This window comes from Zeus faber (assembly GCF_960531495.2).
Source record: "Zeus faber genome assembly, chromosome: 12".
In the NCBI taxonomy this organism is placed as follows: domain Eukaryota; kingdom Metazoa; phylum Chordata; class Actinopteri; order Zeiformes; family Zeidae; genus Zeus; species Zeus faber.
The window spans coordinates 9783972-9806531 of record NC_137196.1 but is presented as its reverse complement, the minus strand read 5'-3'; the positions used below and the strand labels follow the sequence as shown (position 1 = coordinate 9806531).

Here is a 22560-nt window from a genome sequence, read left to right as displayed (position 1 = left end):
ATGAAAAGCCACCAGCGACACCTATGCCTGGGGTTCCGTCAACCATGGCTGCACCTTAAACCCCTGCTACGCTGCCAAGGTACAATGGAGGGGAGCCCCAAGGGAGCCCTATCTCGCCCAGGTATGGCATGCTGCACGGTACAGCCGATGGGGAGACGAAGAGGCCGCCGTCCAGCTGGCACTGGACGCTGCTAACCTCAAGAAGGAGAGAGCCTGGGCACCCTCCCAGCAGATGTGCCGCTCACGCTTAAAGTGGTCACCCATAGTTCAGCGCAGCAGACCAGGAGGACCTCACCTTCCTGCGGGCACTGTCACCGGAGCGCCTATGCCAGCCTCACTGCATCCCGGTACAGTAAGCGGAGTGGGCCGAGGCACCCCCGTCCCGACCACGTGTGAGCAGCAGACCACAGGGCAACGAGCGGACGATGACAGAGAGCCTGTCTGCCAGGTGCCACCTCCAGCCCTGGCGAGGACCATAGCCTGTGACTGGTCGGCCTCTGCACCCAGCCCTCATTCCCATCCACTGCCAGGAAACGACAGCGGAGTGGAAACCGAGGAGGTTGAGGGTGAGGGTAACCCCGCTCCCAAACCCGACTCCCCTCCAAGGCTGATGCACCCTGGCGGGCCGCCTTGCCCACACCAGGGGCCTCTACGTGGACTGTGAACTTGATGCCCAGGTTTGCCAAGCCCTTGTGGACACTCGGTCCAACATCACCCTCATCCGTCCAGGAATCCTGCAGGATGTGGGGGATACCCTCTTCAGCCTGGACCCCTACTGCTGTCCAGATGATGTCAGTGACGGGGGGGAAAAGTCAGTATGAAGGGCACGAAACCAGTGCGGATTAACATTGGAGACCAGGAGATGCATGAGTTCTGGTTATCCCACATCCAGGACCCATGCATCATCGGTCTGGACCTGCTGATCTGTTGGGGCGCCCAGGTCGACCTGGCCTAGGCCACGCTCACCATTGGCTCAGCCACCATAAGGCTTCACCCAGGCCCGAGAAGGAGGACTCGGGGAGACCACCGGCCGGGGGATCCCCTACACCGCTTACCTCTCTTCCCTCTAGACCTGCCTGGCAGTCCAGGAGCTGTGGGAATGTAGCCGTGAGGGACTCACCAACAGCATCGGATCGCAAACAGCATCGGAAGCTAAAGGAGCTCCTCGACGACAACGTCAACATCTACGTCGACGAGGACTGTGTGCAGACAGGGTTGGTCCAGCATGCCACTGACACTGGCTCATCCCAACCCATCCGCCTGTGGCCCTACCGTCTGGCCCTGGCCATGCATCGCGTAGCGGAGGAAAAGATATAGGAGAAAAGATATGCTGCAGGACTCATCAAGCCTTCAGTGGACAGCGCCAGCCATTCTGGTGAGAAAGAAAGATGACAGCTGGAGGTTCTGCGTGGACTATAGGCGTCTGAATGCTGTAACCACCGAGGACTCTTACCCACTACCCTGCATTGATGACACCCTGGATTACATTGCAGGTTCCAGCTGATTCTGCTCTGAGATTTGCGCAGCAGCTACTGGAAGTTGAAGGTGGCGGAGGAGGCCCAGCCAAAGATGGCGTTCACCATCGGGCAAGGCTGTGGCAGTTCCAAGTCATGCCATCTGGACTCTGTAACATGCTAGCCACATTTGAGAGGTTGATGGAAAGGGTGATGGCAGCCGTTCCCCATGATCACTGTGTGGTGTACCTGGACGACCTATTGGTACATGCCAACAGTTTCGATGGGGCCTTAGCCAACCTGCGGGAGGTTTTCGCTGCCATTCAACAGGCCATGTTGAGGCTTAACCCGAAGATGTGCCATCTGTTCTAGAGAGAGACAATGTTTCTGAGGCATGTGGTCAGCTCGCACGGGATTGCTACCAATCCCGCAAAAGTGGTTGCAGTGATGCAGTGTCGCGGTGATGACCAATCTCGGTGGTCCGAGATTGGTCAACTCCGACTACTGTCAGCGAGCTGCAAAGCTTGCTATGGACTTTGCCACCATAGCCAGCCTGCTTCACTGCCTTACCGACAAGGACCGCCTCTTCTGCTGGGATGACATCTGCAATGCGGCCTTCACCCGACTCCAGAGCGCCCTGATCAAGACCCCTGTTCTGGCCTATCCTGATGCCCTGCAGCCCTTCATTGTGGACACTGATGCCAGTAACAAGGGGTTGGGGGCTGTCTTGTCCCAACAATAAGGGGGTGAGGAGCAGGCGGTGGCCTACTACAGCCGGGCACTGAGCCGGGCCCAAAAGCACTATTGTGTCACCCAGCGTGAGCTGCTTGCTGTCGTCCAGGGGTTTCGGCACTTCCGATCTTACCTGCAATGCAATCAGTTCCTCCTACACACCGACCATGCCTCTCTCACCTGGCCCCTGAACTTTCGTAACCCTGAGAGCCAGGTAGGCTGGTGGCTGGAGGTCCTACAGGGTGTTGACCTTGAGGTGCAACACCGGCCAGGACATCAGCATGGTAATGCCGACACCCTCTCCTAGCGCCCCTGTGCAGCGATTAAGTGCCATTACTGTTGCCGTCAGGAGGAGCGGGATCGTTTGGCGCTGGTGGTGGCGGCCATCCAAACCAGCAGTCACAAGGGGTGGCTGGTGCAAGACCAGGGCTGGCTGGAGGAAGGATGGTGACAAGTGTGGGTGGAGGTGCGGCACATTTCACTAAGTGGCTTGAGGTGTATGAGGTGCTGGTGGAGGAGATGTTGCCCATTTCGGGGTTCTTGCTGAGCTCCACAGTGACCAGGGTGGGAACTTTGAATCCCAGGTGTTCGGTGAGGTGTGCAGGTGGCTGGGGGTGAGCAAGACGAGGATGACGCCCGCTGCACCCCCAGAGCAATGGGCTGGTTGAGCAATCCCGCCAGTGTACGCCTGCGGCACTCATGTTCGGGCAGAAACTCCGGACGCCTGTTGACCTGGTGTTCAGGGCCCCGCCCGAGCCCAAGAATGCCGGGGGCATAGAACTGGACTACTATCGACGGCTGACAGACTGCCTGAATATTCAGCCAGGAATATTCCCGCCAGCCCCAGACCAGTTCAGGGGTGTGGCAGAAGGGAGCCTATGACACCTGCTGTCAGGGGGGGAGCCTTTGTGCTTGGTGACAGGGCGCAGGTGTTCTGCCCTACCAGCACAAAAGGGGTGTCCCTCAAGCTGCGCAGTCACTGGCAAGGACCTGGGAAAATACTGGAGCAGATCACTGACATGGTGCGAATGCCGGGTCGGGGGCGCGTGGTGGTGCTGCACAAAGACAGACTCGCTCCCTATCGGCCCTTTGCCCTCCTTCTGCTGGGGACGAGGGCGAGCACAGCACCAGCGCACTGTGCCCACAGAGAATTCCTCTGTGGAACGCCAGAGGCCAGTCCGTCGGCGTCACCAACCGGGACATTTCGCAGACTTTGTATTGTATGTTGGGGTCGTCGGGGGCGACTGACCCTTCAGGTCGGGGCTATGTAGCGTCCCAAGGGGGTGGGCTCAGGCATTTTGGTTATGTTGATGCAAATGATCATGGGTCTGATGTTATGTGTCTCCATTGTGTTTTATTATGTTTTGTATTATTCAGGATATTCTGTTGGTGTTGGGCTGGGTTGTTTGTGTTGGTGGGTGACCCCAAACCGTGACGATGACTGACGTAGCCAGTTATGGCCTCTGGGGTTCTATGTGTTATTGTTGTCTGTCAAAATAAGTGTAAGCTGCCCCTGCTGGTTGTGCGGTGTATGGGATGCAGACGGTAGCTTATAAAAAGAAGGCTCTGTCTTGACCGAATAAAAGAAGATAAAACATGCACAAAAATAAATCTTTGAAATGCAAGAAGATAATCACACATGTATATGAATCTCTGGAATGCAAGAGATAACATCACACATGTGAATTAATCTTTTAAATGCAACGCAAAAAATTGCATCCCAAATGAACCTTTAAAATGAAACAGGTGGTTGCTAGGGGACCTGCATCACCTAAAAAATGCATTATGGTCATTATCATTAATTTAGACATTAATTTAAGTCCGATCTTACTGTTAGGGAAGCATAGAGTTCAGGGTATGTAAACCATTTTTCTGCCAAATGGCCTACAGTTCACCAAACCAGCCATTTGTTCTGGGGTTTCCTGCTATTCACAGCAGGGGAAAGGTTGAGGAGAAAATGCCCAGAGATGACTGTGTCTGCTCTCTTCTCTCAATCTGTTAATTGGCTTGATCTCACAAGATCATTGTCTTGCTGTGGGTTTTTATGGTGAAAGGAAGCTTATTCTCTTTTAAAGTTCAGGCCTCAAAGTATACCCGCTACAATAAATTACACTACACCACTGATTTTAACCTCTGCCATGCTTCTGCTTCTGCCCACATTGTCTCATCGCTTCATGAATTCTTAATGTGGTCATTCAGGTGGCAGCCATCCAGGCGGAGGTGACCAAACAGCAGCGGGAGACGGAGGAAGATCTGGCCAAGGCGGAACCTGCCCTGCAGGCAGCCAACACAGCCCTAAACACACTCAACAGGGTAATACACACACACCCATACAGCACACAGTGTCCTAATTACCATGTGTCTCTTTGTGAATGTGTTTGTGTGTACGTTTTCCAGTTGAACCTGACCGAGCTGAGGACGTTCCCCAACCCGCCAGCCATCGTCACCAACGTGTCGGCGGCTGTCCTTGTGCTGCTGTCTCCACAGGGTCGCATTCCCAAGGACCGCAGCTGGAAGGCCAGCAAGGTGGTCATGAGTAAGGTGAGGAAATCAAAAAAGTTGTCCAGGAAACTGATACAAATGATGAAGGATGGGCCACTATGAATGTATCCTATTGGACCAAGTAACGTTGTTAAGACGGGGGTTCATGTTAAGACGGGGGTTCATGTTAAGACGGGGGTTCCCAAACCATTTCTTGATAATGCCCCTTTGGCTGACTGAACTCTGAATGAGGACCTGTAATACATTCAAGGACCCTTAGGCTAGCCTCAACTTAAGCCTACACTTGTGTACTATTTAATGTACAAAATTAGTGGGAATAAATACTTTTTAAATTATTTAAAATGTTCAAATCTGTTTTAGTATCCTATTCACATGAAAGAAAGCAAAAGGTTTGAAGGTATTCGCACTCATGCTGACACTGTATACTGTACTGTATGTATACACCCCCCCCCCACACACACACACACACCTAGGTGGATGACTTCCTGCAGGCGCTGGTGAACTTCGACAAGGAGCACATCCCCGAGGCCACGGTGAAGTGTGTGAGGGACGAGTACCTCAGCGATCCAGAGTTCAACCCCGACTTTGTACGCTTCAAATCCTCGGCCGCGGCGGGGCTCTCTGCCTGGGTCATCAACATCATCCGCTTCCATGATGTATGCACGCACACATTGTCAGAGATTGTTTTTTTTGTTGTTCAGAAACTATTTCTGTCATTTCATAGGCTTTTCTCCTTACCCATCATGCTGCCTTGGACAGATGTATGTAAGTAATACATCAATTCGATTTGTATAGGATAGAATATACTCTAGAACATGTAATGTATGTATTGAATAGATTATATGTATTGAATAGATATGTTAAATACATAATATACTTCATGTATTCAATAGATATGTATAGAATATGTAATACATACAGAATGTACTGATTATATAATATATGTATTGAGTAGATTATATGTATTGAATAGATAAGCACAAGGGACAGATAATATCACCTGAACAATGTGTGTGTGTGTGTGTGTGTTTGTGTGTGTGCAGGTGTTCTGCGAGGTGGAGGTGAAGAGGATGTGTCTGTCTCAGGCCAACGCCGACCTGGCCGAGGCCGCTGAGAAACTGGAGGCGCTCAGGAAGAAGCTAGCCGTAAGTCGTGGTTGTCATCGTGTGGGGCCTGCTCCCTATTGAGGGCATGGGGGTACTGCAGAAGGGGCACAGGGGATCGACTGAGGGTAAATTATGTCACTGGGAACTGAAATCGTAGACTGAATAAATCTGATATTACATTCTTGATTAATTCATTTAAATCATACATTGCAGTACATTATGCATTTTTGTATTAGATATTTCATATACACAAAGTTATAAGTTAACTAAGGTAAAAAAAAAAAAAACTGCTCCATCAAACTCTGTTTATTGCCCAGGAGCTGGACGGCAGCTTAGAAACTCTGACGACAGCGTTTGAGAGCGCCACCTCAGAGAAGCTACGCTGTCAAGATGAAGTGAACTGCACCAACAACACCATCGAACTGGCCAACCGCCTGGTCAAAGGCCTGGAGGTGAGCTGAGGACACCACGCTTCAGGAGACGCCTCTGTGACGGTCGATTTCACATTTCATTGTTTTTTATGCCTTGTTTCCAGAGTGAGAACATCCGCTGGGCCCACTCGGTGGCCCAGTACCGCGAGCAGGAGGAGACTCTCTGTGGAGACATCCTACTGACCGCAGCCTTCATCTCCTATGCCGGCTCCTTCTCCAAGAAGTACCGGAAGGAGCTGGTGGACAACCTCTGGATTCCTTTCCTCTTCTCTCAGAAGGTTCGCTGGGCCTAAAAACACATGGGGTATTCCAAAGATCCCCAAAATACTTTGAAAGCATATCTTTTCCACACCCCTCTGCCTCTCAGGTTCCCATCCCCATGACGGAGGGCTTGGACCCGGTGTCTATGCTGACCGACGACGCCACAGTGGCCCAGTGGAACAATGAGGGGTTGCCGAGCGACCAGATGTCCACTCAGAACGCTACCATCCTCACCAACTGTGAGTGTTGGTGTCAGTCAGCGTCCATGTCCATGACACAATATTCAGAAATTCAGGTTCACCTTAAACAAACGCAGTGATTTGTATCACGACACCAAGTTAGCCATCACTTTTGGAACTCCCAAGACTACCATATATATATAATCTACATTAGGATGTATATTATTTTAAATTCTTTATGTATATATAAGTATGTTTACATATTATTATTTATCTTTCTAATCTTTCTAATACATTTTTTAATTACCTTTATTAAATTATATTAATTATATGTTAGGACAAGGTAATAATAATTGAAAAAAATACCTTGTTTTGTTTGGTATTATTTGTGAAACTGTGTTCTTCTCATGTGTGTGTGTGTGTGTGTGTGTGTGTGTGTGTGTGTGTGTGTGTGCGCGCGCCAACCCCCCCATCCCCAGGTGAGCGCTGGCCTCTTCTCATTGACCCTCAGCTGCAGGGCATCAAGTGGATCAAGAGTCGCTATGGCAACAGCCTCAAGGTGGTCAATCTGGGCCAAAGAGGGTGAGAGGGCAATCCTCCTTTACCCTTCATTCAGCCATAGCCGAAGGAGCAGATTAGTAGAAAAACTGTTTGGCAGCAGGCCCTGCTCCAGACTGAAAATGTATTTTGGGGAAAAACACTGGGAAATAACTGCTGTTTTGATTAATTCACACTTTGATTATATTAGTGGAATTCACGTGGGTTTATTGTGTATTCTTATACTGCATTTTAACCAGGTATTTACCGTTCTCTGTAGTCCCACATCCTCAGCCTCTAAATATGAATTAATGTATTTTACATGATGTGTCTCCCACAGCTATGTGGATGTGATCGAACAGGCGGTGGTGACGGGGGACACCGTCCTCATCGAGAACCTAGAGGAGACCATTGACCCCGTCATAGACCCCCTGCTGGGACGGCACACCATAAAGAAGGGCAGGTAATGGCACCTGATACATTGTGATGCCATCTGCGCACCATGGTTTCAGAAAGACTGCAGTAAAATAACAGACGACAAATAATCAGAAGACAATGGAACAAAAGGGTCTGTGTAAATGACTTTCCTTCAGTCCATATCTGAGCCGATGCCTCCAGTTTAGGTGCACCAGAGCATTATTAGCCTCACCCCGCCAAACGCCCCCCGGAGATCATGCCCATGTTATTGGATTTAAGTTCACATACCAACAACAGAATCACTATGGCTCAGTCTTTATATCCTTTGTGTCTGTGTTGGGTGTAGGTTTCCTAACCCTTCTACCACTTTGTCGTCCTATGCCTCAGTTGCATAAAGGTGGGCGACAAGGAGTGCTTCTTCCACCCGGGCTTCAGGCTGATCCTGCACACCAAGCTGGCCAATCCGCACTACAAGCCCGAGATCCAGGCCCAGACCACCCTCATCAACTTCACCGTCACCAGGGACGGTCTGGAGGACCAGCTACTTGCGCAGGTGGTCAACCAGGAGAGGCCTGACCTGGAGCACCTCAAGGTGGGTCCCGGCGCAGCTGGACCAGGCTCCTCCCCTCTCTGAGATTGGTTGGTTCTCTGAGATTTGCTCTTGAATCGCCTTGGTCTTCTCTTCTTTCATTCTCTATCCAATTGAATGTGGGTTTTTTTTAGAGTGATCTGACGAAGCAGCAGAACCTGTTCAAGATCGAACTGAAGCTCCTGGAGGACGAGCTGCTGACCAGGCTGTCGGCCGCAGAGAGCAACTTCCTGGGAGACAACCTGCTGGTGGAGAAGCTGGAGACCACCAAGCACACTGCGGCCGAGATCGAGATGAAGGTGGGTCGGGTGGGTGCGAGTCGCAGTAGGTTCATCGGCGGATAACTTTTTTTTCCGTCCCCCTCTCCATCCCAGGTCCTGCAGGCCAAGGTGAACGAGGTGAAGATCAACGAGGCCAGAGAGCACTATCGCCCCGTCGCCGTCCGAGCCTCGCTGCTCTACTTCATCATGAACGACCTCAACAAGATCAACTCCATGTACCAGTTCAGCCTCAAGGTAAAGCTGCAGCAAAAATGGTCACAAACCACATGTCTACTCTAAGACAACGGTTCTCCACCTGGTTTTGGTCAGGTCTCCCATTTCACTTGATAGTAATTTGCCTACACTCTACAATATTTCACTGGATGTTATCCTGGTACTTTTCCCATACACTATGTGATGCATACTAGGGTTTTGGCCAACTACACACCAATTTTACGTACTAAATAGCATGCTCCCTTCCCCCTCCCAGGCGTTCAGCGTGGTGTTCCACAATGCGGTGGCACTGGCCGAGCCCTGCCAGGACGTCCAGAGCCGGGTGACCACACTGATCGACGCCGTCACCTTCTCCACCTTCAACTGCATCAGCAGGGGCCTGTTTGAGAGGGACAAGCTCACCTTCACCGCCCAGCTAGCCTTCCAGGTGCGTGTGTGCGTGTGCATGTGTGTGTGTGTGTGTGTGTGTGTGTGTGTGTTTATGTGTGTGTGTGTGTGTGTGTGTGTGTGTGTTCTGTCCCTATATATGTGTGTTGCCTCCCTCCAGCTGCTGCTGATGAGCAAGGAGATAGACATGAGGGAGCTGGACTTCCTGCTGCGCTTCAACATCGACCACAGCTACGTCAGCCCCCTAGAGTTCCTGTCCAGCCCCGTGTGGAGCGCCATCAAGGTGCAGTGCAGGCACACACACATACCCACACACACACACACACACATACATACACACAGACGTACCCACAAACGCACACACACACACACACACACACACACACACACACACACACACACACACACACACATACATACACACAGACGTACCCACAAACGCACACACACACACACACACACACACACACACACACACACACACACACACGCACACACACCCCACACACACACACACACACACACGCATTAACATACACACTCTACTCTTACAGAGATGAGAAATGACTTATCACAGCAGGTCCACATCAAGTTAAATTGAGTTTAAATTGATTTTAAAGTGAGTAGGTGATAGTAAGTATCTGGCCCTAATTTACCCAAGGGCCTTAACATCTCACCCTCCTGTTGCGGTCACATTGACTCTTTATTAAGTTTGAAAATCTTTGAAAAATATTTTTATATTACAAAGATTTAATATCAGATTTATATTCATATTAAAATATTATAATATGATATTTCATTAAACAATTAATGAAATATCAGATGAAAACCCAATGGAAAATATATTTAAAAATGTAAAAGAAAACTATTTAATATATATATTATAAAACTAACTAACCTCATTGTACTGGAAAAAAATAGAGACGTTTGAACATGTTATTTTTGAATGCAAAATCATAAGGGAACCATCTGTGATGGGTGAAAAACCCTATTGCACTAAATAACATTTTTGGATCAAACAACAGCTCTTTCTGATCCGACACGGCTGTTGATGGCCTGACAGCTGAACATAATCTGAGGGTTCAAATGTCTTGAATTTAGTTTTTCAAATATAAGTTAAGTTATGAAATTGCCTTGAAATTTGAATTTGTGAGGATATTTCAAAATGAATGTTTTATCTGATTTTATTTGTCCATTCATGATAGTAAACCTGTGCCCACTCCGTCCCCCCATTCGCCGACATAGACGATGAGCTTCAATGAGGAGTTTCGTGGCCTGGACCGGGACATGGAAGGCTCCCCCAAGCGCTGGAAGAAGGTGGTGGAGTCCGAGTGTCCCGAGAAGGAGAAGCTCCCCCAGGAGTGGAAGGGCAAGAGCTCCCTGCAGAAGCTCATCCTGATGAGAGCCCTGAGGCCCGACCGCATGACATACGCTGTAAAGTGAGCAGTTTTGCTTTCCATTTAGTCCTAAAGTTAGATCGATGACCGGCCATTATTCAGTGGGTCTTGATTGTCCACTGGCTTCAATGTAGAAACTTTGTGGAAGAGAAGCTGGGGGTGAAGTACACAGAGGGCAGGAAGATGGAGTTTGCCAAGTCTTTCAGGGAGAGCGGCCCGGCATCCCCGGTGTTCTTCATCCTCTCCCCGGGCGTCGACCCACTGAAGGACGTGGAGTCACTCGGTAGGTCACACACTATTAAGGCCTCCACAGACGATTGTGCGACCTTGGCTTGTCTTAACATGTTGTCCAAAATCAAACCAAAATCTTTCGTCGTGAAGATGGTCTGCATCTCTGGTCGATGACTATTCTCCGCCCTTTCCTTTCTCCAGGAAAGAAGCTTGGCTTCACCATCGACCTGGGGAAGCTGCACAACGTGTCGCTGGGTCAGGGCCAGGAGGCTGTGGCGGAGGTCGCCATGGAGAAAGCCGCCAAGGAGGGTCACTGGGTCATATTGCAGGTCTTTATGAGAGATAATGTGGAGAATTTAGAATTAGTCACAACTAAATGGATGTTTGGAGAGGATTCTTTTACCAATTTATTACCTGAATTTTTTACCAGTTGTCGACCAGCGCTTGCACTATCAGTGGTGGGAGAAGATAAAGGAAATCAATATCAAATAAATGTTCTAATGACATGGAAAACAGGCAAAAAATGTGAGCTTAATGAGGCTTAATGAGCTAAAATTTAAATAGAAAAATCTGAAAATCGAACCAGACATTAGGGGTCATCACTATGGTGAAAAACCCTGAATTCGAGAAAATTATTTAACAGATCGATATTTCAAAAATATTTTCTTTTATCCCTCTACTTTGGGTCATATCTAAGTCACATGACCTCCAGTTTCTGGTAGTGTTTTTTATTTTCCTTACATTTGTGGCTGTTTTTGTGCAATATTGTCTCATTAAGCTCCCTATTGTTGGCATTTTCAGGCTAAAATAATTAATAAACATTTCAGTGTGGGTTACATTTTTCTTTGTTCCCTGAACATTGGTACCCATGGTGCCATACAACTGGGTAAAATTCCAATGGTTTTGATCAAAGCGTCAAGGTGTTTTTAACCTGTTAGTATATCCCCAATAAAATATAAGTCCATATGCTGCTACTCATGTTTATCAGTATTACTTCCATGATTTATTATATTTTAATTGTTAATAAGTTTGTGAAAGTGATCTGTTTGGTGCTACGCAGAACATCCACCTGGTGGGTCGATGGCTGAGCTCTCTGGAGAAGCTTCTAGAGCGCTGCTGCAAGGGAAGTCACCCTGATTACAGAGTGTTCATGAGCGCTGAACCCGCCCCCACACCCCAGGAGCACATCATCCCACAAGTATACACTCACACCAGATACACTGCATTTAAAGATCAAGACTATTTACTTTTACCTTGTGACTTTTACGGTGAAAATATGAACACTTTTGTGTTATTACAGTTTTAAAGACAAAACTTTATATGGCCCTAAAACAACGTTACAATATTTCTTGACGTCCGGGTGTCCTGTGCTGAGCACACTCAGCTATATGAATGGGCGCCCAGGGCTTGCGGCAGGGTGGGGTGTCTGGCCAGTCGCGGTAGGGCGGGCCTCGTCTTTATCGCGGGCCGTTGGTGGGCATGGGGGCCCCGCTGGCTGGCCTGCACTTGGGGGTTCAAGTTCAAGTTCAAGAGATTATTTGTCACATACATATACATACGGTCATACATTGGTTGTATGTATGCACCTCAGTGGTGCAGGGTCTCCTCGCACTCTCTGGGAATGGTTAATGCTCCTCTGGGCCATGCGTGGGTGTTGCATCGCAGGCTTCCAGCTTCTCTGGGGGCTGGGGGGTCTTCTGTGGCTGCAGGGCGGGGTGCTCAGGGCTTTCTTGGGGTTGTGGGGAGTCTATACGGCTGCGGGGTGGCTTTGGGGCCTTTTCCGCTGCTTGGAGGTGCTCCGGAATAATTCCGACCTCATAAACTAGAACAAATTGGGACAAGACCTGTACACTCACCGATGGACACACACACCCACACACACATACATACATATAGTTCAGAACGCAGCAGCTAGCCTTCTTTTTTTTTAACCTGTGCTGTCAGCATTTTGTGCATACAATACAGAGTATTGCCAGGGGCCCATCCGACCACCCCCCCGGCCAACCACGCCCCCACACCGACCAGCCAGCGACCGGCCACCCTGGAAACCCCCAGCTCAATGCTCAATGTGTGCTGTTGGTTAATTGCAGTTAAAGTTGCGGGGTTTGGGGTGCAAGTCCTTCAGGCAAGTCAAACCCGAATCACTCACACCCCTCCTGCCCCGCAGACCCAGGTCCAGTGGAGTGCTGTTCGGAGTAGGATTGGTGTGCGAGTGTATGTGTTCGAAGCTTATATGAGTGGGATTACAATTTTGGGACAGACGAGAAGCATGCCTAGGCGGGAGCATGACAGGCAAGATCACCATATCCCCACCCACATAGCTTGCTATTGTGTGGTGTATGTGCTAAATATGAGTTTTGGCACTCGGAAAGATAGGCGAATCACGACCGGATCGATCAAGGGGCGCAGCAGGCCGGGGAGCAACCACGTGGACCCCCTCCTGCCGGACCCAACCGTGCCCTAGCGTGCCCACCTTCTGTACCTGATGGCAGCCAACCTACAGCGATCAGCCACGGGCGCAGAGCGTCCGCCATGCGCCTCCGCCATGCGCCTCCGCCATGCGCCTCCGCCATGCCGGGCAGCTCCGTGCCCCCATCAGGCCCCTGGTCACCCCCCAGCCGCCGAGCATGCGGACCGCAGAACAGAGGACGGCTAGGCTTCTTAACGTTTCCAATAGACAACATCCCATCACCCCAATCCTGGCTTCTCTCCATTGGTTCCCTGTTCGGTTCAACATCTGTTTTAAGATTTTCTGATCACTTTTAAAGCACGTCTGGGTCTGACTCCCAGCTACATAAAAGATATGTTGACCCCTGAGCCAATGCTGGCTGTTCCAAAGTCTGAACTTAAAACTAAAGGTGACCGTGCCTTTTCTGTCAGGGCCCCTCAGCTTTGAATGACCTGCCTGAGGAGATAAGGTGGCAGAGTCAGAGTCAGTTCTTTTAAATCACTTCTCAAAACTCATTTTTATAGATCTGCTTTTATGTTCTGATGCCCCCTTTCTTTCTTTATTTTATTATTTATTTATTTCTTACTTTCTTTCTTTCTCTCTTTCTCTCTTTCTTTCTTTCTTTCTTTCTTTCTTTCTATCTTTCTTTCTTTCTTTCTTTATATTTACATTTCTTATTATCATCTTATTATCATCTATTTATTTATTTATTTATTTGTACTGTCTCTTTATACGCTTTTTCAATCGAATTAATTAATTAAATTCCTGTTTATTAATGTTCCTCTGCCTTTTAAATACATGATCTGAGCACTCTAAACAAAGCTATTATTATTATTATCTAGGCGGACTCATAACAAGATTCAATATTCAACATTCAAGATTTTTATTTGTCACATACATATAACAGGCACACACACACCCGCAGCACCTGGTTTACATTCCTCTCCTTTCCTCTCTCATTTACTGCCATAACTATGACAGGAAGAGGCCCCATGCCCAGTTGTTGTTCCCGTTTTCCTGGACTTAATGAACTCTGTTTTGTCGTTTCATGTTGGCATCTGACGTTTCCATGTTTATGTTTTTCCGTGCACATTTTTTTGTTTGGTTCTATGTTTATTTGTCTCACCCGTGGTGATTCTCCCCCTCTTGAAGTAGTGATTAGTTGCTTAAAGACCAAAACATGGTAAGATCGTCCTCCAAAGAGGGGGATTGGCGGTGGAACAAAAAACTGTGCTCTTGTCATTCTACGGGAGTTATTGCAGCAGTTCTTGATGATTAAAGAATTAATAAAGAGTGGCATTGCAGGTTGAGAAGTTGAACTCCACTTGCAGGCTAACTCTGTCCTAGATGCAATGACACAAATACTCTGTGTTGCATGCTGACAGCACAGGTTAAAAAATAATAAATTATTACATTATTAATAAATAATTATAAAAAAAAAAAAGAGAAACCAGTAAGTTCCACAGTGGAATTAATTAAATGGTCGAACAGTCAGCATTGGGCTAATCCTTTTTTTATTTTAAAGATATCATGAAGCCTTTTATCAGACCTGATTATCTGAAATTCCTGCATTTGGCTTTTCATTTTTGTCAACAGGGCATTCTAGAAAACGCCATCAAAATCACCAATGAGCCCCCTACAGGCATGCATGCCAACCTGCACGCTGCATTTGACAATTTTGACCAGGTGAACTACTATTGACCAAGAACTACTAATGATAAAAAAAAACAGGAGTTAGAAATTTTTCGCTTCCATCTCTAGGACATCCTGGACCAGTGCAGCCGTGAGCAGGAGTTCAAGACCATCCTCTTCTCCCTGTGCTACTTCCATGCCTGCGTGGCCGAGAGGAGGAAGTTTGGTCCGCAGGGCTGGAACAGGAAGTATCCCTTCAACACCGGAGACCTGACCATCTCTGTCAACGTCCTGTACAACTACCTGGAAGCCAACTCTCAGGTAGCAGGGCTGTTGGGGGCGCTGTGTGTGTTTGGATTGGTGATGATGATGATAATGATGATGATGATAATGATGATGATGATGATGATGATGATGATGATGATGATGATGATGATGATGATGACGAAGGTGCCGTGGGAGGACTTGAGGTATCTGTTTGGGGAGATCATGTACGGGGGTCACATCACGGACGACTGGGACCGGAGGCTCTGCAGAACCTACCTAGAGGAGTACATGCAGCCCAACCAGGTGAGTGAGAGAGAGAGAGACAGTTACCTTTCTCCCCTATGTTAGAGTGTTATACAGAAAACCACTCCACTTGCTCCATCTTTGTCCTCCAGTTCGACAGGAAGCTGTCGTTGGCTCCAGGCTTCGTGGTTCCATCCAACCTCGACTACCAGGTAGATCGAAACACACATTTTGACAAAGCCGTTCATACATTTTCACTGGACAGAAAAGCTTAATAAAGATATACAATAACTGTAGAACCCGAGGTACAGCGATAAAAGTTATGGATTTCCGTTGTCAGGGCTACCACAGCTACATAGACGAGATGCTGCCCCACGAGAGCCCCGTCCACTATGGTCTACACCCCAACGCTGAGATAGAGTTCCTGACCGTCACCTCGGACCGCCTGTTCCACACCCTGCTGGAGCTCCAGTCTCCGGACGCCGTGATGGGAGAAGGCGCCTCGCAGACCTTGGAGGAAAAGGTTGCGCCACTTTACTTTAAAGCGGGATAACCTAAACAAACGTCCACACACGTGTATGAGATATACTGTATGCTGAAAGCAGTCTGTCCAGGCCATTCGCCACACATTTGTGTCCATGGATCTGCTAGAACAACCCGCTCATAGGAAGTGACCGAGGAACTCTTTCCCCTTCCACAGGTGAAGAGCGTTTTGGACGAGGTGTTGGAGAAGCTGCCGGAGGAGTACAACATGTCCGACATCACCTCCAAGACGACCGAGCGCTCCCCCTACATCCTGGTCTGCTTCCAGGAGTGCGATCGCATGAACGCGCTCATCGGTGAGATGCGACGCTCGCTCAAGGAGCTTGACCTGGGACTCAAGGTGCGTACGCGTTAGTTTTTCTAGGAATGCGTGCGCGACTGAATTCATTTCTGTCAAATGTGCTGATGTAACTGTCGTCTCGATCTAACAAAGGGTGAGCTGGCCATTTCTTCTGAGATGGAGCAGCTGCAGGCTGCCTTGTTTTTTGACAGCGTCCCCGACACCTGGACCAAACTGGCGTACCCCTCCACCTACAGCCTGGCTCCATGGTCTGTGTCCAGACTTGTTATTGTGTTGTGTATGGCTTTTCACGCGGTTCTGTGGAATACTCTATTCTGATTGGTCAATAGTGGCAATTAGCAGTCAGTTAGTCTTTTTCTGAATAATGACCACTGATCTTCGTTCCATGCCATGGCACCATCTCTAACATAGAAACTACAATGGAAATCTTGATGAGAGGGATAAGGATATTATGTCCAATTCGCCGTGTAATTAATGCAATAATGTCCCTTCAGAGTGATACAAGATAGTGCAGTGACAGAGGCAGAACTTCTGTTCCTCCATAATCCCTCTCCCTCTCTCTCCTCCAGGTACAACGATGTGTTGCTGCGTTGCAGAGAGCTGGACAGCTGGACTCAGGATCTCTCTCTGCCTAGTGTCGTCTGGCTGTCCGGTCTCTTCAACCCACAATCCTTCCTCACTGGTATGAAGCACAACACAAATATAACCATATAACCATATTCAGACATTTATATAGGCCTGCTTATAAGAACTGAAATCTGAGAACTGAATTTAATGGGTCGGGAGTAAATTTGAGGTGAGAAATTTTAAATGTGAAATTTAAAAGCCTTCAGGCCATTTTTTGGCTAGGGTTGGCGTTAATGTTAGCTAAATTAAAGCAGCCCCATTCAATTTCAACCACTGAATCACACACTCGTGTGCACTCGGCGCATTGGCACTGTGCATCACTCGCATCCCATCAGTATCCAAGTAATTACAATTTGAATAAATGGCCCTTAGAAGACGTACAGAGTGGACACGGAGACCGCCCCTGCCATACAGTACCAAGCTATTTCTCGTAATTTCATGATTCTTCTCGTGGTTTCCTGCGACGTTCCTCAGCGGTGATGCAGTCTCTGGCCCGTAAAAATGAGTGGCCGCTGGACAAGATGAACCTGACTGTGGACGTGACCAAGAAGTTTAAAGAGGAGTTCAACCAGCCGGCCAGGGAGGGAGCTTACGTGTATGGACTCTACATGGAAGGTATACTGTACATAGAAGTAATCTCTCTCCCTCTCTCTCTCTCTCTCTCGCTGATAACCACAATCTGTACAATGACCCAATCTGTATGGGATCATCGTAGGCGCCAGGTGGGACGCCCAGGCCGGGGTGATCGCTGAGGCCCGCCTGAAAGACCTGACGCCGGCCATGCCCGTCATCTCGGTCCGGGCCGTGCCCAACGACCGCCAGGAGACCAGGAACACCTACGAGTGTCCCCTCTACAAGACCAAGATCAGGGGCGCCACCTACGTGTGGACCTTCAGCCTCAAGACCCGGGAGAGACCCGCCAAGTGGGTCCTGGCCGGGGTGGCCGTGCTGCTCAGCGTGTGAGGGACGATGGATCCTCGTTCTGAGGGGATTTTGGTTCTGAAAGGTGGGTTTGGGTGTACCAGCGTTTTGTATTCAAGCAAGAACTTTGAAATACTGTCCATGGATCAGTGGTTTTGGAGTCAAAATGCTGTTTGATTCCTTTTGACAGTTTTTGATCTCGATTGAGTGCCTAGTTCTTTGGTCTTACTGTACAATAATTAATGTTGCATAGTGCATACAAATTCCTCAATGATTAGTTGACATACAATGAGAATAAAATGAAAAAGCTAACAGTCTCCTGTTGGTTGGTAAGTATGGACAGAACACAAACCAGCCTTAGCTCGGCGTTTATTCAAACCAGTGGTTGCTCGACAGCTCTGAGGAGTGTGTGAGCCTCCGCCCCCTCTCTCCCGCTCCGCTCCAGTTTCAGAACACGGTAAACTGCATTTACACCGTTTCAATTTCTCCCACTTTTCCTGGCGGATTTTTCCTCCTCCTGGTCTGTCATCAATGTCAAATGTCAATGTCGCAGAGTCGATGGCCGATAGACAATTTAATCGTCTATTCAAGATATTTTACAAAATAAAGTACTAAATGACAAAAAACAGTATTAAAACTAAGGATTTCAAATCAATATTTCCAATATCATATTTTATGTTAAACATCATAGAATAGAATTGCCTATATAAGTGGAAATTTGCTTTCTGGTTGAAAAGTTTATTTTATGGTTTTTTTTATGAAACAGCATTCAATTTACACAATAAATAACTAAATGACACAGTTAACACTTTGTCAATCTCAAGGCAACGGGTGTTAGCAATTTGTGATTTTGACCTACTTAGTATAAAAAGTAGTGGTGTAATAATAATATTTGAAATACCTTTTCCCTGCACACGGCAGTCAAGCAGCAGCAGTACAGACGCCTGACACCAACAGCTCTGCAGATAACTGGTCAAATGTATCTGGGACCAGGAGAAAATACCCACTGATCAAGCAAGCAAAATTCCAAATTCTATAACAGGAGACCACCAGCCACAGGAACTAAGGCCTTTTGTAAACATGCTGCAGACACTTAAACCAACCTCTCCCACACGATGGCCATTTGGGAAATATTCTGTGTTATCAGAAGACTCTGCTGTTCTAGAGGTGACCTTGTCACACACAAGTGTTGACACACGCTTGGCGATCTTTTGATTTCCTGCCTCCTGTGTTGTAGGCTGAAGTACCATATTCCTTCTTTGGGAAACACATGGCACACATGAAGGGTTTGTAAAGTCTGCTACTCCTCATCAGGTTAAACTCAAATCCAATGCTGTGAATCCATCTGTTAAACAGTAGCAGCTACTGCAAGCACCTGCCCCTTTGCACCTTGATGCCCCAATGGGCCCCATGGTGCCTTTTTCATCAGGTGCTTTTTTCTTTTTCTTTTTTTTTAAGCATGAATGGCGTTATTTTTGTCCCTATTAACCTAGCAGCCTGCAGGCCAATTGTTGTCAATGTGAATTATTCTGAATGGGAGTGAAAACCTCCATGCCTCCATGCAATAACATAAGATAAGATAAACCCTTATTAGTCTCACGGGGAAATGTACTCCTACGCTGCCAATTACAAAACCAAACAACCAAACAAATGGAGATTTGTACAGGAATTAAGAGCTATAAATGACATTGCTGAACTTAAATTGCCTGGGGGTAGTAGGCGTACAGTATACAATATGCTGATGATTTGTTGCTTACCTTGGCTTCTGCGGAAAGCCTGTGAAAAGTCTGCTGTTGTCACTGCTACTGCTCATACGTTAGAGAAATCATGTTCGATTGTGTTGGACCACAATTGCACTCTTTATGCACCCCATGCAGTCACACTGATACTGGGCTCTGATAGGTGCTGATAGTGTTACAGGTACTAAAAGAGGTGCAGCTTGGTAGTAGCCATTGGTTCCTCCCTGGTTAACCTCAATGGGTGCAGCTTGGTAGTAGCTAATTGTTGCCCACTGGTTAAGGTCAATGGCTGGCACTTGGTAATAGATAATAAAGATATGCATTTGCACAATTTCCTAGATGATTTGTGGACATACAGTGACGATAAAAGCAAAAAGTCGCATCTGAAGACAATGTGTCTTTTCCTTTTTTTTATTGAAAAATGATGAAATATACAGAAGAATTTCACACTCTGGATCACAGTTAGAATTTGAAGTCAAAGCCTGTTGTCTCGAACAATCTATGAACTACTAGAAAGTCTGTAAGCAGGAAATAAAAAACAACAAGGTGCTGCCTCACTAGAGTGGCATTCAAGTGCTGTCGCGCTTTCTTTCAACACCTGTACCTGTTATGCAGTAGTTTTTTTTTATTTATTTTAAATAACACATTAAAGTACACAAGTGAAGTCATTCGGACAACATGACAATATAAATCGATAAATGTTTTGTTCCTTCCTACTTCACAGTACACAAAGGGATCTGGTAAAATTGTATTTCTATAAAAAAAAAGGATAGTTCAACAACAACAACAACAACAAAAAAACGTGTATTCCCAGCTCTATGCCACTGGTCACTCTAAAGCACATAGCTCAGATATATGCTTCGACGTTAACATCAATTGTGTGTGTGTGTGTGTGTGTGTGTGTGTGTCTGTGTGTGTGTGTGTGTGTGTGTGTGTGTGTGTGTGTGTGTGTGTGTGTGTGTGGGAGTCTGTACAATGAAGAAAGTGTGTTTGTCCACTAGTCACTGTCATCGGACCACCCCAGCTTCATCATGTCCATGGCGGCGGTCGCCATGTTGATGTTGGTTCCGTGCCGCACGCTGCGGCTGCTCACAGAGTTCTGCTCACAGAGCACCTTCATCCCACCCGAGTGACCAATGACCCCCAGCTCTCCTCTGACATTCTGGCTTCTGGCCTCGCTCCGGTCCTCCCTCACCCCCTGGACTACCACTCCCACGTCACTCCTGCGGCTCCTGACCCCCTGCCCTACGACCTTCATCATGCCCACGTTGCCCACGCCTACGTCCATGTCCCCCATGTCGTCCACGGACATGTCCACGAAGCTGTCCAAGCTTCCCCCCAGACCCTTGAACATGTTCTGAAGCCTCCCCACCTCCATCCCCCTCTCCTCCTGCCTGTCGCCTCCCAGCCTCTCTATCTCCCCCATGTCGTCCGCGAAGCTGTCCAGGCTGCCGCCTGCAAGACCCCTGAACATGTTCTGAATCCTGCCCCCCTCCAGCCCCACCTCCATCCCCGTCGTCTCCTCTGTCCTGTCCCCCTCCGCCTCTCCCAGCCCCCCTGAGAAGCCGTGGAGGACAGTGGTCACTCTGCTCCTCTTCATCCCTCCTCCCCCTCCTCCTCCCCCACCTCCCCTCTCGCCGCCTCCCTGGCCCCAGGTCATCTCCTCCCTCTCCACCCGGCCGCCCGGAAAGCTCCGGAAAGTTACCTGCACCCTCCCGCCGCCCCCCTCGTCATCCCTCAGCCCCCGGGCTCTCTCCTCTGGGGTTTCCGGCTCTTCCTCTGCCCCCCATCTCTCCTCCTCATCCTCCTCCTCCTGTCCGAACCCACTCTGGAACCCCCGGAGCATGGAGTGGAGCCTACTCCCGCCATCCAGGGACCCCAGCCCGCCACTGCTGCCTCTCTCCGTGTCGCCGTTGCTGAGGGTTCGGAGGAGGCAGCTGACCCCGGCGCTGCTCAGGCCGGTGCTGCTGTTGGACTCCTGGGAGTGCGAACGGAAGAACGTGTCGACCGTCATCGGCGTGAAGAACTGAGCAAGGAAAAAGAAGAGAGATCTCAATGACAAGTTGTTTTAGTCGTCAGATCTCAAGATGGAGCGGTCTATAATGGTCTGTGGGAGCGATGAGGTTTATCGAATCATGTCAGTTGGAGTGTTTTTGTTATATATAGTATATAGTATAAACCTCGGCTAAACCTTCTATAGGAATTAATAACAATGATAGAGTTAGATAATTTTTTGTGCTGTTTTACTTTCATCATGAAGATTTTTAAGGGTCTGGGGGTGACTTTCGTTTAAAATACTTTTTGATTATAGATAAATTATATTTTGTTTTTGTAAATATGAAAAGTGATACCCGACATATACCACTAGAGGGACCTTGTGTACCATAGATTGGGAAAGGCTGTACCCAAACCCAAAAGTTTCATTTGTGAATGACATCCGTTTATTTTATCAGCCCCAGTTTTCAACACCTCAAAAATAATCACATTTATACATTCGACACCAAACATTGCCCAGAGCCTGGAAGCTCTATGGGTCAGTGGGACGCCCACTGACCGGTGTGATGTTGGGGCGCTCCATCAACAGGGGGCTGGGGGTGTTGCTCAGGGTGCTCCTCTCCATCAGCTTCTCCTCCCACAGGCGGAGCCTCCTCTCCCGCTCCTCCAGCTCCTTCTCCTTGGAGTACAGCTCCCTCTCCAGCTTCCTCAGACGCTCCAACGTCGACTCGATCTCACACCTGTTTGGTTTACACACACACACGCACACGCACACGCACACACAGACACAGACACACACACACACACACACACACACACACACACATACACACACACACACACAAATTATGTTGACATATCTACAGAGCACTTTCAAGGCTGATTTCTCATTGTTCGTCCCAAAATGCTGTGCTATTAGTCAACCAATATGAGGAAAAAGATGAACATGAATAATTAAAGAAATTGGATTGGAAGTGCTTTTATGTATTTTTTAATGTGTTAACTTGGTATGATGCTTATCTTTATTCAGCTTGTTTTTGTGATGCTGTTTGTTGCTATTTAAAGTGATAATCAATAAGATTATATCGTTTGAAAAAATCCCATATTTTATGTATAAATATATATA

At 48.0% G+C, this 22560-nt stretch overlaps 2 protein-coding genes across 2 annotated transcripts in view; one reads left to right on the top strand and one right to left on the bottom strand.

Annotated features, from left to right (window-relative positions):
- The window catches only part of dnah9l (dynein, axonemal, heavy polypeptide 9 like), a gene marked incomplete at both ends in the record, with an annotated part of 50481 nt that extends 32739 nt beyond the window's left edge, over nt 1-17742 (top strand). Inside the window, 28 exons of the mRNA XM_080010752.1 lie at nt 4386-4499; nt 4584-4727; nt 5162-5344; nt 5732-5833; nt 6112-6246; nt 6330-6503; nt 6593-6725; nt 7145-7247; nt 7543-7665; nt 8007-8211; nt 8343-8507; nt 8583-8723; nt 8959-9129; nt 9250-9372; nt 10335-10528; nt 10621-10769; nt 10919-11046; nt 11778-11915; nt 14763-14852; nt 14928-15119; nt 15249-15368; nt 15461-15520; nt 15649-15831; nt 16009-16191; nt 16285-16400; nt 16722-16834; nt 17254-17394; nt 17495-17742. Of these exons, the coding sequence (XP_079866878.1) occupies nt 4386-4499; nt 4584-4727; nt 5162-5344; nt 5732-5833; nt 6112-6246; nt 6330-6503; nt 6593-6725; nt 7145-7247; nt 7543-7665; nt 8007-8211; nt 8343-8507; nt 8583-8723; nt 8959-9129; nt 9250-9372; nt 10335-10528; nt 10621-10769; nt 10919-11046; nt 11778-11915; nt 14763-14852; nt 14928-15119; nt 15249-15368; nt 15461-15520; nt 15649-15831; nt 16009-16191; nt 16285-16400; nt 16722-16834; nt 17254-17394; nt 17495-17742 (4071 nt within the window). The remainder of the gene's footprint in view (nt 1-4385; nt 4500-4583; nt 4728-5161; nt 5345-5731; nt 5834-6111; nt 6247-6329; nt 6504-6592; nt 6726-7144; nt 7248-7542; nt 7666-8006; nt 8212-8342; nt 8508-8582; nt 8724-8958; nt 9130-9249; nt 9373-10334; nt 10529-10620; nt 10770-10918; nt 11047-11777; nt 11916-14762; nt 14853-14927; nt 15120-15248; nt 15369-15460; nt 15521-15648; nt 15832-16008; nt 16192-16284; nt 16401-16721; nt 16835-17253; nt 17395-17494) is intronic.
- A 2694-nt stretch (nt 17743-20436) lies between these two features.
- The window catches only part of LOC307238329 (uncharacterized protein), a gene marked incomplete at its 3' end in the record, with an annotated part of 12044 nt that continues 9920 nt past the window's right edge, over nt 20437-22560 (bottom strand). Inside the window, exons 10-11 of the mRNA XM_080011261.1 lie at nt 21994-22174; nt 20437-21465 (exon numbers count right to left, since the gene is read on the bottom strand). Coding sequence (XP_079867387.1) covers nt 20437-21465; nt 21994-22174 — 1210 coding nt within the window. The remainder of the gene's footprint in view (nt 21466-21993; nt 22175-22560) is intronic.